Raw genomic sequence first — 16,438 nt, forward strand, 5'->3', positions numbered from 1 at the left:
CGCTCCCCGTCGTCACCTGAAGAAAGGTGGTCATTCCACAGCGGTTGAGGGTCGTCACTTCGCCCAAAGGCTAGTCACTCGCTCTTTGGGGTAGTCAAAGCCTCCAAAACGCCATTTTGACTGCCCAGGGTAGTCATTTTTTTCTTTGTGTGGTGTGTGGTGGCGCTGCTGTCGCTGATGCGCGGCCGCAGACGCTTCACTCCTATGGATCATGGTTTGTGCGCACGCGCAGTAGCCACACACCTAGTGTGGGCAAAGCGGGCTTGTTTGTAAACACTATGTCGGTGTATAGTAGAAACTGCTTCGACCATTCATGGTTCTTGCTCCTTTTTTATTTAGGACGTGCACACCGTGAACGTTGCATCCTGGTGGCCGAAGAATGGGACCGGTGCCGGAAAGCGACCCGGGGTGTACGGGCTTCGAATTCTAGACCCGTCCGACGGCGCCGTGCGCGGTGTCATCCGGGACTGGAATTTCGGGGAGCTGCTCTTCGGACGCCGTGTGGACCAGAGGACGCTCAGGGTCAGTGAAGCGGCTACGAAGCGCTCAACCGCAGCCTTAAATGGGCTCTTCCTTTCAGGACTGTCACGTCCAGTGAATGCTGCACGTTTTTTTCTTTATTTCTTTTCCATCTGGGATGTTTTTTTCTTACGGTTGCTGTACGTGGAATCCAGAACGTTATTGGCAGAAGTGTTATTACGTGAAGCGTGACTAGCATCGAAGGAATCCGACATGGAGGTCCTCGCATACACATCGCTTGTTATATTTTTTTTCTTTTTAATCTGGTAGCATTTCTAGGGCTGGCACAGATTGAGATTGTGTGCGTCTGTCCGTCGCGGTTCAGTAGATTTATTTATCGGGGCAAATCTTATCCGTGTACAATTATGTAGAAATCAATGTTCCTTCTAAATTTATCGTGAAGCGTTTATGAGCTAAAATGTAAAAGGAAACCTGAATCGCTGTAAAATTTTTTTTTACCATGTTCAACTAACAATGAACTGCAGAAGAAAGGCTATTTAATTGACTTGGAGTAGACCCGTCGGACGCGACAGCAGGACCAGGAGTTTTTTCTAGATCTAGGCGACGCAAAGGGGAGTGCCCAGCTTGGTATTATACGCAAGCCACGCTTGGCAAAGTCCACGAAGATTCATGAACATGGCTTCGTAAGAACACCGATACCTCAATGTGGTCAGTTGCATTATGAGACCTGGTGCTCGATCGAAGGGAACATTGAGGCTCGTAGCCCCCAGAAAAAGCTTTTGCCAGGTACTGCCGTTGGTAGACGAGCAGCAGACAAAATTGAACTTTTGACGTCTATCCTGAATTTTTCAAAACTATGTACCTTCAGAGAAAATGCCGTAGTGTGACCGCTTATTTTACGATACCTTATAACTGTTTTTCACACGCGGTGAATATACTAGCCTCATTCAAGACGAACAGTGCCCGATAAAGAAAACGGTTGTGACGGACGAGGGAAAGATGAAGGCAGAAAACGGGACAAAAATCATAAGAAATAGAGTGAGCCCAATATTCGTAAACAGATATTTGAATTGCAACACGCATTTTATTAACGGAAATATTCATCGGACATTCAGTCTGACGCGCGCCAAGGCCGCTTTGTAATGACGCAAGCAATAGGCCCTTGCTTGGGTCACACACTTGCGCTCCACAAAGGATTATGCGAGTTGTATTATTACATGATGATTCAGCGGCTACTTCGACATAAATTACTGTCGTAAATTTGAAGGAAATATAAGGTTTCCTTCGGCACGTTCGGATATTTGATCGGCTACCTCAATAGTCTTAATGAGGCTTAATTTTTTCCATCGAATTTTGTTTAGCGGCAGCTCTGGAACTGCGCTAAATATGTCAGAAAGTGTAGTTCCGAACAAAGTACATTTCTGTAAAATATGCTCAGGCCTACTCCTACTATATTGCACTCTAATGAAAGACCGTGCGTCTACTTTTCCGCACAAACCTCGGCGAGCGATTCACCGAAACTTCCCGAGGCAGCTCAGCGAATGGCGATGCCGAAACGTACGTTTAAATCAAGAAAAAAGCATGCAAAGCGTCATGTTTGGATTGCTTAACGTCACAACTCAGAGTGCGTGTTGTGGTCTAAACATATGTGTCGGCATCGTCATTCGCTGAGTCGACTCCGTAAGTTGCGATGATTGCCTCTCCTAGTGTTGTGTGAGAAAGTAGACGCACGGGCATTTTTAGTGTGTGCGGTGAAGCCAGTGTAAGAGAGCTCGACTTCGAATATTATTGTTTCTTAGAATAAAAAGATCAAATTCAAAATTTACACGAAAGCCACGTTATAAATTGAAAAAAATGGCTTCGTATGTTTTTCGAAAAAATACTTTAATATTTAAAATTTTTCACAAGTCCTCAAAGATACACGATTTCACAAAAAACAAACAAAAAGAAAACTGCAGAAGCGGTGGTTAATATCGCATGGACGTATGCTGTCTACTGCGCACTGAGAGTTTTTTTAAGTTTTAATTTAAAATAGTGCGATTTTTTTTCCCTTTACAAACTTACTTTTATTGGAGGAAGGCATGTCGTTGGGCTAGTTTGTGGTGCATACTTCTTTGGTGGAAACAGCGCCAAAAAGACGTATGACCTGGACGGTTAAACAATGTATACGGTTTATTCGTCCTGGTCCTACGTCTTTTGGCTAATTTTCCGCCAAAGAAGTTCGATTTAAATGTTTTGTTTTGGCTATAAACTAATACCGCATAGATGCACTATTACACTCTAGATACGAACAGGAGCAGTACAAGCTACGTATCTATAAAGGTAATTTTAGTGACATTAACGTGTTGTTAAGAAAGGCAAAGGGGTAAACAAACTACACGCTGAAATATTGTGGGACTACAAAAAAGGGACTTCTAAATTGGTTGATTTCGAATTGAACACCTTTAATTTTTTTTAAGTGTATCAGGGATTGTGCTTCTACATGTTTGTATAAATGTAAATCTACAGGCTCCAACAAAAGGCCCATAGTAATTTCAATGTAACCGCTTTCGGACGCTTAAATCTCCGAAATATTAAAACTACGAGGCTTGCTCCAAACGTAAGGCCATACATTTGTTTTATATGTAAAAAATAAAAGGAGTCAGTACAAATATGCAGATTGCTACAATGACGTTGCTTGCGTACCAACAGCTAATGTAATTTGACGGTAGACTCACAGAGAACCTTGCTGTAATAGACGGTAAAAATGGCGTCTATATGTGACATGTGAAAAGCATCCAGCTTTAGTTTAATTTTTGGTCACTGATAAAAAGCAGGAAACGTTCACAACCATTTGTGTGCTGTGCAGGTTGTGCAATCGGTAATAGTACAGTCGTTAGCCAAGATCGGAGAATGGGCTCTGAGACCGTACAAACAGAGCTACATAATCGGCCACAGCAGGGGGGTGCTGCTATGACCATCAGCCTAAAAATTTTTGCGGCGCGCCGGCTGACAATATTCATGCAGTTTGGCACACCGGAAGTCGATTGTGGCGAGACATGTATTCCGATCGTGCACATTTGATCCCTCCGAGCACACAAACAGTGTTCCTGGCGTGTGCAGCATTATATGTATCTAGGATATATGTTGATCCAGCACGATATCTATTTTGAAACAACTATCAAAACCCACGAAACAGTTTCCAAATTCGGTTGGGTTCTACTCCCCATGCCCTCTATAGGCCTGATTTCACGTCCTGAAATTTTGATTTTTTCAACTCATCAAAGAAAGCAAAGCAAACTATATATATAAATATATACAGGGTGTTTTTTTTTTAGCTGCACCAAATTTAAAAAAAAGAACATGAGATAGAGTAATTTAGGCCCTGAAGAAGTGTTAATGGCCATGGCGACCTCTAGAAAAAAGGTGAAATTAGGTAATTAGTTAGCTAATTAACAAAAATGTTTAAGAATGTATTTAGAGAATTGAAGCTCGACCTCAATATGGTCTAGCCCTGCCATCAAAGCTTAGTTAAAAAAATTTGTAGTAGGTGTTACGAGGTCAAGAAATGTCACTTTGGCACACGTCGTCAAACCGAAACTAATCGAGAAAGAGCGCCGGTAAAGTAATCGCTCCGCCCTTCCGGCCCCCGTGGATCGTCGTTACCGTAGCCAGCTTCGCCTAAGCAAGTGGAGACGGTCGCGATAATAACAAATCGCATGCCCGCAAGGGCGGAGCGAAAACTTTACCGGCGCTCTTTCTCGCTTAGTTTCGGGGTGACGCCGTGTACCAAAATGATATTTCTTGACCCTGTAGCACCTACTGCAGATTTTGTTATCAAACTTTGATGGCAGGGCTAAACCATATTGACGTCGAGCTTCAATTTTCTAAATAAATTATGTGCTCTCAATTGAAAAATTAAAAAACGTTATTTAAAACATTTTAGTTAATTGGCTAACTAATTACCTAATTTTTCCTTTTGTTCTAGAGGCCGCCATGGCCCTATATATATATATATATATATATATATATATATATATATCAGAAAGGAGTTGGTTAATATGTACCCGCAAGTTTATTGGACGACGTTCCGAGCGGGGACCGCTCTTCATCAGCTCTTATATTTTTTTATGACGAGAGGGTGATTCGTATTGTGAGAATATTTTACATGAGTGAAAAACAAAGCCAGTATATAGAAGGCATGCACGATTTAGTTTTGTGCTGTCGAAAGCCAGTAGATTTAGGCGGACATTTTGTCCCAAAATTTAATGGATAGGGAAAGCATGCAGTGATACTGTGTGAGAATTTCATAGATTTTCAACATACCGTTTTATAAAATTAATATACGAGGCACTACTGTCTAAACAACCCTCCTATGTGGCTTTTAGTAAATATACTGTTTTTTATTCATTCATTCATTCTCTATTTGGTTTTTCATCGGAAATACCAGGTAAGGAGGCAGGGGCAAAAGGCATTGCTGCCTGACGGCGACCCACCCCCTGTGCAGTGCAGAGCAGCACGCAGAGTACATTTGCCACGCAAAAAAATAAAAAATAAAAAAATACGCCAGCGACATGTTACATGACAAAAACGACGAGCAACTTAAAAATAGCCGCACCGTTAAAACAAAACTTCGATAACATTGAAACAGAATAAACTGTAACATGTGTCACAGCCCTCCGTTGCTATAAAAAGTTACTGTTTAAACGGCAAGAGATATACAAATATGGACAGTTAAGGAATACTATATTTCACGCAAAACAAAAATGGTCATGAGGAGGAAACAAGAACATGAACTAAAGCACAGTAAAAGACACAATTCAGATCTACAGGGGAGAATGTCAATAAAATTGGGAACAGAAGAAACAGCAACACTTTTCACAGCCCTCAGTTGCTATTGAAATTAAAGTCTGAACGCCAAGAAGAGACAAAGATATGAACAAATAAAAAAACATATTTAGCGAAAAGCCCAAAATGATCATCAGGAAACAGCAAGACTCACCATGTAGTGTAATTCGCTGCTTTGTTAATCATTCTAAGCTCTACCGCTTTATAAACGTAATAGTCTAGAATGTATCCACGTCAGATCGTACAATTTTGGTTCGGGTGATTTTTTTATATTTATATAAAAACCTATTTGTGACTGCCATGTTCTTCGGAGGCGTATACACCTATATGTGAAAGTTCAAGCTGGTTTTCTTCCGGAGGAAAAAAATATATCTAAGTTGGAGTCGTAGGTATTACCACGGTTTTACTGTGGTACTTTACAATGCCGTCGATTTCGCTCCGAAACATGCACGCAGCTACTTTTCCCGACATATTTCCCGAAAGGTATAAAAATATGTATACAGAATATAATAAAAATTACAAAAAAGTATACAGGAAAAGAAAAACGAAACAGATCAAGTAAGCACGTTTTAGAGACAAGTTCACCGATCAGAAAGAGCTCCTCTCAAGAAGATGGCTTTCGCATCTGCTTTTACATAAATATATAAAAACAAATGACCTGGACCATTGTTGTATGATGTGACGTAAAAACACCATATAGAAGGCCAAGGTAACCACTTTCTTTTTTACGTTTTAAAGACCCGTTCACACTCTTGCGTCCTCTTAGAACTGGGCGCCTTGAAACCTCTTAAAACGAGAGGACACGCTGGCGCCATCTATTGGGTAGCAGTGTAAATTTGGCGGTCCGGCATATTTACTATTTTCCTCGAGCATTATCCTTCCTTTATTTGCGTGAAAAACTTTTGTCAACGTTATAACCGAGCCTTTCTTATAGGCATTGCGCACATTTGACCTCGGAAAACCCGCTAAACCTTCGCTTTTGTGAAATGAAGTTCCAGGGACACCGCACAGATGGCGCCAAAATGCCAGTGTGTTCTCTCGTCGTAAGAAAGTTTAAGAGGTTTCAACAATCCTCGTCTCTCTCGGTGGTACACCGTTGGAAGAGTGTGAACGGGCCTTTACACTTACGATTTAGACAACGTACACCCTGGCGTTTCAAGCCACGTTTACATGAATATATGGTGCGCCTAAGCTAACGGATGCACCTCGATTTTTTTTTCTTATTTATCTTCTAATTCAGCATAGGATTATCTTAGCGATGCGAACTGCCGTCAAATTTTATGTCAAAAGGATGGGTTCTGAATATTGTCATGTTGTTACGTAAACAATATCTACAGGGAGCTTTCGAGAAAAGAGACCCTTGTGTTTTGGCCATGGTAAAACAAAAATGTACCGCAAAATTTTCAAACTTGGTGAAAATGTGACAATAGCGGTTGAGGTAGAAACCGAAAATTTAAAAGCATGACGTTAGCTGGATCAAAGGACAATTGAGAAAAACTAGATGTTCTGTGAGCCGACATCCTCCTTTAGTCTAATATCGCCAAAACAATAAACAACACTGTGGGCACCTGCAGCATCTATTTCAGTGGGGAAAGAAAGCTTTTCAGCAGGAAAAAAACAATACCTTCCTTCTTGCTTACATTTTTTGTGATTTAAATACATGCTACATGCGCCCAATGTGCGATTTCGTATTTTGACAATATTAGGTTTAGGTGGACAACGGCTCGTGTAGAAATCTAGTTTTTCTAAATTATATTTTGATCCAGTTAACTTCATGTTCTCAAACCTTTGCGTCTTATCTCAACTTCTAGTATCACATTTCCACGAAGTCCGATCTTTCTGCGATGCATAGTTCATTTACCCGGGCAAAAAATCACGGTTCTCTTTTCTACAGAGCTTCCTGTATAAGTTGTCTGCCTTGCTATTTATGTTTTTTTTTAATTCAAAGTGAACTAATAGCATTATTTTATCCCTTATGCTGTAGCGTCAATTCTTTGTTTCGCAGCAGCGGCACTAAATTTGAACGTCTTCATAGCAATTAATCGCGGCCGCAACATGGGCTTTTGAATGAAGTCAGGTGCATCGAGACACACTGACAAATATTGTTTAAAAAAGTAAATAACAAGAAGTTGTAAACGAAAAGAAAATAAACTTCAGAATCTTGACCAAACAAAAAAATACATCCCAAATTTAAAAAAAAAAAACTGAAATGTTTTTAGGAACGCAGAAAGTCTGTACAGTTACAACCTCTTATGTCTTCATGCATCCTGAATAAAAATTGCGAAAGAACACGAAAACAGTAGCACAAAACGAAGAAAAACAACATAATTCCTAGGATAGACATTTCCCAGTCAGTTGTCACCGCAAGTTGCTTAATGTTCTAATTAAATGGGTCGAAATAAATAATTTATGAAATGTTCCCCGAGAAGAAGCAGTTAAAATAATTTAAGAAAAAAACCCATGGTGTATGTTTACAGACTACCTACCAGTCTGGTTGTCTGTGAACGTCCTCCATGCCTTTACTCTTTTAAATTTAAGCATTCATAATTACAATACGCTCGCTTTAACCAAAGAAGTAGTTAACGACATAAAACATTTTATATAAGGAAACCCCCGTCATAATCCTGTTATGTAAACAATGGGGAATAATCAAAACACTGAAGCAAAATTTTTTCGAGATTGCGTTTTGGTTAAATGCCTGTACTTCAGACCGTACGCGAAATTGAGTCTGAAAGCCGCTTTTTAGCCTCGGAAATTCAAGAGGCGCAAGCGGCTGCACCAAGTCCCGGAAGAAGAACTTTCCCAAAAAGGGGACCTTAACCCGCAGAGGAACGGGATAATGGAGCCTCGCAAAAACGAAGGGCAGAAAGGGGATGGTGTCGTGCACCGCATCAACAAAAGCTCTAAGGGCTAAATTTTCCGGAAAGACGAAAATAAATTGATTCGTACACGTCCAGCAGTACTGCCTGCCGCCGTTTTTGTCTTAATATTTTGCTGGTCGGTTATGTGGCTTGATTTATTTTCTGCCTTCTGTTCCATGGCATGGTTTACAGAAGATATCTCGCGTCTTCGTTAAACAGTAAACCAACCAAACGTATGTGCGCTTGTTTAGGAATGAACTGCTGGAGCGATAGTTTCAGAGAAAGGACAACGCAGAAAGAGGAAAGGAATATTTCGAGCATTGGTTCGTTTGGGCCTAGTTTTGCGGGTTTGGGGAAGGTTGTGTTTGATTTGCGCTGTCGCAGGCTAACGAGCTCAAAAAAAAAAGTTTTTTTCGCAAACCTCTTGCAATGTCTAGAGAACGTGGTGAAAAGTTAATGCCACCTAAACAGTGAAATGGTGTCTATTTACAACAAAAAATAAAAAAAACACAGGAAGCAAAACTGCTTCAAAACATGCGGCGGTGACTGATGGGAGGAGATAAGAGTTTATAATTACAAACAAGTTTATTTATATTTATATATATAATTTTGAACGATGCGTGTTGGTGTGCAAGATGCAAAAGAAGGTGCATTTGATCCTGCAAGTTGTGCGTAGATTTAGGAAACACAGAAGCAGCCTTTCGCCTTTCGTTCTCAATTATTAAGCTTTGTAGTAAAGAAAAATATGGGGACATGTTTTATCAGCGGCCCAAAACGCTCTTGTAAATCTTAGACATAATAGACTTAGACCAGGCTTCTGTTTTTTATTCTCCGTGTGCACATTTTTTTTTAAAGAACAGGACAATACTCAGTGTGTCATTGATATATAGAAAATTGTTACGCTTCCCTTACTTTTTTATTCTTAAAGCAGTAAACACATTATATTGGAATCCAATTTTAAATAGCTCAAATATTTAATCTCGTAATAAGAATGCTATTATAGCGTGAAAATACGAAGAGGTAAGCACATGGCAAGCGGGAGTACGCGCTTAGTCCTCAAGTTTCTCCTTGTTGTGTCGTGAAATTCGGAGATATAAAACCGAATTATATTATTTTTTTGCAAAATAGCAGTGTGACTAGAAATTTCCACGAAGTTTTAGTAGCGCCTTCTGCTCCGCCCCCAAGTTTCTGTTGGATGTACGAAACAGCATTCATAAAATATAATGATATCCCCTAGGTGGAGCAAGTTACGGAAAAATAAATTCACTTCCAATTCGAGTATTACCACCGACTTGACCTCCATGCGACCGGCGGCCTCTCAAGTAAAATTAAAAAGAAGAGGAAGCCAGTTCCCCTTCTTTTCCGCATGAACCCAATTTAATCTGACGTAAACAATCATATGGTTGCCTGCGAGAGCTACACGTTCGTTTTTGCTTACGACAAACTCTACTTGCTTCTGTTACCAGACGATGAACGCCCTCATCTACGATGCCGTGGCCTTGCTGTCGAGGTCCTTCCACGACCTGGACACGTCGCAAGCGATCGAGACGCTCAACATCTCTTGTTCCATTACCAATCCGCAAGCCTTTTGGCCATATGGGGGTTCGCTTGTAAGCTATATGAAAATGGTAAGTCGGGGCAAGAGCGCACATCGCTTGCCTGTGCTGAATGACTAAGAATTATGTGTATTATAATCTGTTCGCGGATATCACAAGATATCCATGTGATTGCGTTTCCGCGAGTACGACATATGTAAAGTTCCACAACCTACAAATATTGACATAGCACTGGCGGCACAACGTGAGGTTGTGTTTTACACTCTGCTATTTATCTTTGGAGTGGTAAAAATGAGAAGTGCGTGTTTTAATGTTTCGCCGGTCACTGACAAGAAGTATGTCAAAACGCTGACATACCGTGGATCATTATGCTTATGAGGCCTTTGCTTTTAAACGTAAGACGTAAGAGCCGAAGTGTAGGCAGGCATTTCGACTGGCCGATGGTAAATTAAGTTTGAAAATGCAGCTGAGCCGCGCAACTATTAAAATAAAATTGAGCTAATTTCACTAATATTTCATAGCTTCTTAAGTCCGAATATACAACAAATCTCTTATTATGGTAGAATCTTCAGTGTGCTTCGTCTATGATTGGCGCAAGCCGACGCGCTCTTTCCAACACTCATCTAGAGGCTGACAGTGCACTCATGGGCTACTGCCAAACAGTGTAAACACTCTCTGAGAACACACTATCACAACGTTAATGTTGAAAATTTTTAGAATATTTTTGGAATGCATAAAATCGACGTTCTTCGCAATGCCTGCCCAGCTCCCAGGTGCAAATCCCAAGCTCAAATCACGCAAATGAAAAAGACAGAGTTGCGGAACATTGAAAACCGCTGTATCTTTGCTGTCCTTAAAAACTCAGAATACAAAGAAAAGAATAACAGAGCACACAAAACTTCTTGAGAATGCTGTCCTCTAAAAACATGCAATTAACAGCCGCAGAATATACATTTTTAGCATGGTGTCAAGACTGGCGCATATGGTTTATATCCTACTTGTACCCGATATGAAGTGTTTTCTGCATATTTATAGAAGCCGCCGGGCGAGAAAAGGCAGGCGCGTATTTTTACTGCATTTTGGAGCAATTCTCATTGAAAATAAAAAATAGCGACTTTCTGGGGACTCACTCCGTTACTTGAATATCGATTCCTCGCCTGCGGCTATCGCAAAAAAAGAAAAAAGCCCCGCGTTTACTATTTTTGCTGCCGCTCGTTAAACTTTTCCCGCATCAACCGCTAGAACTCTTCAGACAGTCTATGAAATAAAGATAAATTGTAATTGCCTGTTCAGAATTTTGTCTGGAAATGTTTTGCAGGGTTCTTTATAAGTAAAACGATCCTATATTCAACAACTTATTGGGCTTAAAAAATATTGGTAAATGTAAATTAAAGATTTACCGAAAATATTACGTAAATCATAAAGGTAAACGGCTCATTGCTTTTAGGTGAAGGCAAGAATATGAGATTCATGAATTTAATTTAATAAATCATGACTTTATTCATGACGAGAAAGTAGGTATTCGAGAGGCAGTTTCATTAGTGAAACTGGAACGAAGAAAAACGGGCGTAAATTGTTAAGGGTTATTGGAAATACCCTGAAACCATCAAGAAAAACAATGGAAGAGAAAAGCCACTTTGAACTGGCTGGATAGGACAGGTAAGTCACAATATGAAATTTTCTCGTCATAAATATTTCAGCAGAGTGTAAAACATCGCCTGACTAAATTTGAGTTAGGAGCGATTTCTAAACACGGTTCAATTTATTGCCTTGAAACCGAACACGATCTATGAACATGTTTGGAATCAGCCACGACTTGAAACTAGTCTTGCGGCATAAATTTTTGTTTTTTTTGGAAATTACAGGTTTGAACACACGTGTTCATGTAGGTTTTTAACCGGCAATATAAATATCTTCTTGAAGTGCAGTGGTACTTAAAGGACGCTGTTGTAAATTAGTTAAATTTAATATAATTTTAGACAAAACCCCCGAGACTGGGGAAAATATGGACTAATCAACACACAGAGTTTCAAACACAGCTGAAATTTATTCCACGGAAGTTCGTGTTTATACGGGGGTTTTCTGCCCTCACAAGCCAAAATAAAAGAGAAAGGGAAATGAGAACAACCTTTACGCAAAGAATATGAAAAAAAGCCGACAGAGTTGGGTTAAGCCTAAACCCAACCACTGTCAGCTTGGTGCCAAGTCATTTGTGTAAAGAGTGCTCGTACTTCGATTTCTGTTTTCTTTCAGTTTGTGAGGGCAGAAAGGTCCCCTATAAACACAAACTTCTGTGGAATAAATTTCAACTGTGCTTGAAACCTTGTTTGTTGTGTTGTCCTTCGTATTTTCCCCAGCCTCTGTAGTTTTGTCTAAAATTATTCAACCTTTACAAGCTCGTTTGCCCCCTAAGTTTTTGTTCGTTTAATTAAAAATATATCCATCTGTGTAAATTCGTCAAATGTCATTCCTTCAGAACGGCTCTTCTCTGACACTTCTTCAAGAACGGAGATAGAATATTATACGCGCATTTCTGTCTTCTTTAGTGACGTGTTACTATTCGATGTTACCTCCATTAGGTCGAATGATGTTTTCTTCATTATACCCTACTTCGCACATGTAGCGAGAGCAGGTAGAAGGTGCAGGAACGATAAAACAGAAAGAAAAGTTGTTAAGCTAGGACATTTGGTGAAATTAAGATAATGATGTTTGTAAAGTTTTCAGACCTACTGCTCCCGACCTTACACATCTCTAAGGGTGAAGTTTCGACGACCCATGAGCCTATGAATGTCAAATATTGATATTTCAATAAAATTTAAAAAATAAAAAAAAACAACAGACATCAAGATTTCAGGCTGGCCATTTCCGGAAGGGAAGTAGGATGTTCTTCCTGTGTCTGAAAACGGCACATACTTCGCCGTTGTACTCGACATGAGATTTTTACATAATGAAGAAGGAAATACATAGAATGTTTTCTTCACCGCATTTACAGAACACGCGGGGCTGACCTAGCTGTTCCGGCCCCCGTCGTTTGTCTTGCGCAGGTCCAAGTGAAAGGCCTCACGGGTGACGTGCGGCTGAATGAGCGCGGTGCGAGGAGGGACTTGGTGCTTGACGTCGTGAAAATCCGGGAAAACGCCTTTGCCAAGGTACGTAAAAAAACAACCGAAGGCGCGTTTTGCGCGCGTCGGCAAAGTTCTCCGTCGACCGTTGAATTTAGGACAACGCTCGGTCGTGTAAAAATATACTGCATGCTCGCAGACTTCGAAAGAGCTATTTTTTTTTTAGGAAGCCTCCACTCTTTTGTCTTCGGAACGGCGTTGATTTATACGTTTTGTGTACCGAAGAATTCAAATGTCACCTAGCTTTTTTTTTTTTCCTTTATGTATATTTTTGGCATATTTTCAGTTAAAAATATTCTCGTTTTTTTATTTATTGTAAGAAACATTGGTGTGGTTTTCCACCCTCTAAATATAAATACAGGTAAAAATAATTTAAAAAAATATATATCTATATTTTTTCCCCTTTTGATGTGGTGGGAAACGCGACGTCGCAGACTATTATGTTATTAAAACCTAAGCAAGTTATCATTGTATGTTTTGATTGTTAAGGAACTAAAATAAATACCTTGAAAACGCTACAATACTAAGAATAAAATTCCCCGTGTTCCTTCCATAATCACCGGCCTTTTTTTCGGCGAATTTTAGAATTAAAACATAAAATATATTCTGCCCTCGTTGGTGTCTTCTTTCTTCCTAGACTAACAAATTTATTAAAAGAAGTTCCGGAACGAAAGAATTTCCAAGGACAAAGTGTGCAACGCAGTCTTCGTGTAGAAACATTTGTATTACCTTTTTTATATGAACCCCGTGCACAGTGCTCTGGAGCCACTCTAAACTGCCAGATAATCACGACTGTATTAAAAAACAAATTGTCGCATTTCTTGAGTCGCGATTTACTGCTTCTAATTTACATCATTTCCGTGTATGTGGCGTCAGTGGAACAAGCATATTCCGACATGGAATTTTAATTGCCTATATGCTTATTTCTTCGCGCTACTCTGTTAAGACTGCGGTTATTTTTTACGTTGCGTCATAGAGAATATGTCTTTTCAATAAGTAAAATGGGTTAAAGAAGGAAACTTGAGTACGGTCTTTAGTATTACCTTTTATTTCCCAATTTTACACTTCGGCTTCCTGTGTTTGATTATAACTCTTCGCAATCAGGGTGTCATGCAATCAAAAGGGACACACCGTGGTTAAAAAAAAAAAAGGTCTGGCGGAGAGGCCATTGCATTTCAAAACACAAACCTGAGCGGTTCGGGACTCTTGAGTTCGCCGTTTCAGCTCCAGGTAGACGACATGATATAACTGGATTTGACAAAACTAAGGTCACGCTATCTAGAAGATGAGGCTACATTTTGTTTTACATTTTCTCAGAGACCATTGCGGTGTCAACTGTTATGGACGTGCACAGCTTATAAAAAACAAAAACAAAAAAAAAAATACACTGAACGTGTGGAGTTTTGAGCAATTCCTTATCTATCCGTGGTAAATAAAATGTCCGTATTTACAGATAAGAAAGCATAAGAAAAAAATTCTGAAACAAGAAACGTGAGTGCAATACACCACCCCTTGGGTTTTTTTAGGTCCCAGTGGCAACAGAGAACCTACAAACAGACGCACATATACTAAAGACGCAAGGCCACGACAACTTCGCTACGCTTGATTAGACTATCCAGCAGTACGACCCGCACGTAAAGACTTTTTTCTGCTCATTCGTTTGCCCCATTGGATTCTGAAGAGTCAACAGCGCCCTATCATTGCCCTGAAACGAAATGGGCAATTGACAGCTGAATGAAGTGAGTGCTTACGTTTTCAGATCGGAATTTAGTCCACAAGGTGATGGATCAGGAGACTTAGAGATTTATGCTCCAGATTTTTTCGTGTCTTTCTATGCATTGCTCCCCTCACGGTGTACGCGCTGACGTATTGTTTTGACATGCTACATGAAGTGCCGAAGGTTTTTAGTGATGAATATTTTGACATGTGTGTAATATTGTGGCATAATGAGCTTCTATGAACTTTATTTAAAACGGATTTTGCTCCATATGCAATAAGTCAACTAAAGCGGAGCTTTGCTATCAGAATAGACTGCCTATGCTGCAGACTCCGTGATTAAGCTGATCAGTAGAATGGCCTCGTGTTCATGAGGCATTAATTTTGACCGATTGATCGTGTGCTGTGTTTAGACGGCAAAGTTTTGCTTGAAGAACTTAGATATCAAATTTCGTTGGTGCGTCCCTTTTGTGAATAAAAATGAAGCCTCTTGGTTTTCACATCAAATACTCCCAAATGAATGAAAATGAAAGACGTTTACAATTTTCTGTGATGTCCAATTAGAGCGCAACTCTAATTCGGCATTACAGATCTACGAGTTTGGAGGGGAAGTTACTGTGAAATTGCAGCATAGTTTCCAGGTAAATTTATCCTCTAAATTTAGCGGGAAACGTTCCCCCCAAAATTTCTCGTAAACTTTCCCCGCTAAAGTTTGCGGAAAAATTTCCCCGTTAAAGTTTGGGGAAAAAATTGCCGGTAAATTTAGCGGAGAAATTTCTCTGCTAAATTTAGCCTGGAAATTTTTTTTTAATATTTAGCGGTGACATTTTTCCGCAAAATTTATCGGAATATTTTCCCCACTAAATTTGGCGAAAACATTTTCCGTTTTATTTAGGGGGAAAATTTCCCCACAAAACGTAGCGGTTCGCACTAAATATTGCGGCCAAATTTTCCGCCAAATTTCGGTGCCGTGTGACGTCACGAGGGTGACGTCACTCGTGGCCCTCATGACATCCCACAGGACGTCACGTGTGACGTCCTTATGAGGGGCTTCCCGTAATGCAACGCGCGGTTACGAAAACGTCGATGGCGACGCCGCTCAAGCCGGAAACGGACGCCTAAGGGCTGCGCTCTAAAAGTGATAAGTGTTAGTCCCTTCTAGCCACAATACGCTTTCTTTATAGATTTAATTGAATCTACATAAATATTAAAATAAAGGTTATGTTATTCATATGGCAACATAGAACCTTCCGATACACCGAAACTTTGTACACCTTTCCCGTAGGTTGATTGCTATAACAATTTGTTAACAGAAATAATGTTCCGGTTGAATCCTAGTTTCGAAATAAACGTAGGTTCTTACCGATATTTTTTTAGTTTCATTGCTACTCTGCCACGCAAAATAAATATTTTTTTTTCAGATCGTTATTCAAACGCTTAGACACAATATACCTGTCGAAAAGATGACATACTCGGTGGAAAAAGACGACTCTGCATGGTAGGCGTTTTGCACGAGGCTGTATTAATAAAACACAGTGTGCAGGGGGTTCTAGCTTAATTGACTGAATGAAAGTGTCCGTATATGCTGCAGGTTATTCTAAATAAAATATTGAACTGCTTTTGATTTAAGCTGCGCTTTTGAATTCATTAAATTGTTGTTTATGTTCTTTTTTTTTCTTATTACCACGCAATGTCATTTATGAGACGATTTCTACGCAGTTCTGTAAAAATTGGCTGTAGCAGCCCGGTGTAATAAAAAAAAAACAAAAAAAACACCGAAAAGCGTTGCGCCCCAAGGATACCGTAGACTTCAGTTTTCAGGTACATTTTGGACTTAGCATACCCAGAGATTCTGAGCCAAGTGCTTTGCCGACTA

General features: G+C 40.0%; 1 protein-coding gene across 1 annotated transcript in view; it reads left to right on the forward strand.

Moving 5' to 3' along the window:
* Positions 1-13,048, forward strand: part of LOC115308865 (glutamate receptor ionotropic, kainate 3-like) — a 138,463-nt gene extending 125,415 nt beyond the window's left edge. The window contains exons 3-6 of the mRNA XM_040216010.1: positions 340-522; positions 9,635-9,796; positions 12,769-12,873; positions 13,013-13,048. Of these exons, the coding sequence (XP_040071944.1) occupies positions 340-522; positions 9,635-9,796; positions 12,769-12,873; positions 13,013-13,048 (486 nt within the window). The remainder of the gene's footprint in view (positions 1-339; positions 523-9,634; positions 9,797-12,768; positions 12,874-13,012) is intronic.
* The last annotated feature ends 3,390 nt before the right edge of the window (positions 13,049-16,438 follow it).

This window comes from Ixodes scapularis, unplaced genomic scaffold, assembly GCF_016920785.2.
Source record: "Ixodes scapularis isolate PalLabHiFi unplaced genomic scaffold, ASM1692078v2 PGA_scaffold2__306_contigs__length_199485367, whole genome shotgun sequence".
Classification (NCBI taxonomy): domain Eukaryota; kingdom Metazoa; phylum Arthropoda; class Arachnida; order Ixodida; family Ixodidae; genus Ixodes; species Ixodes scapularis.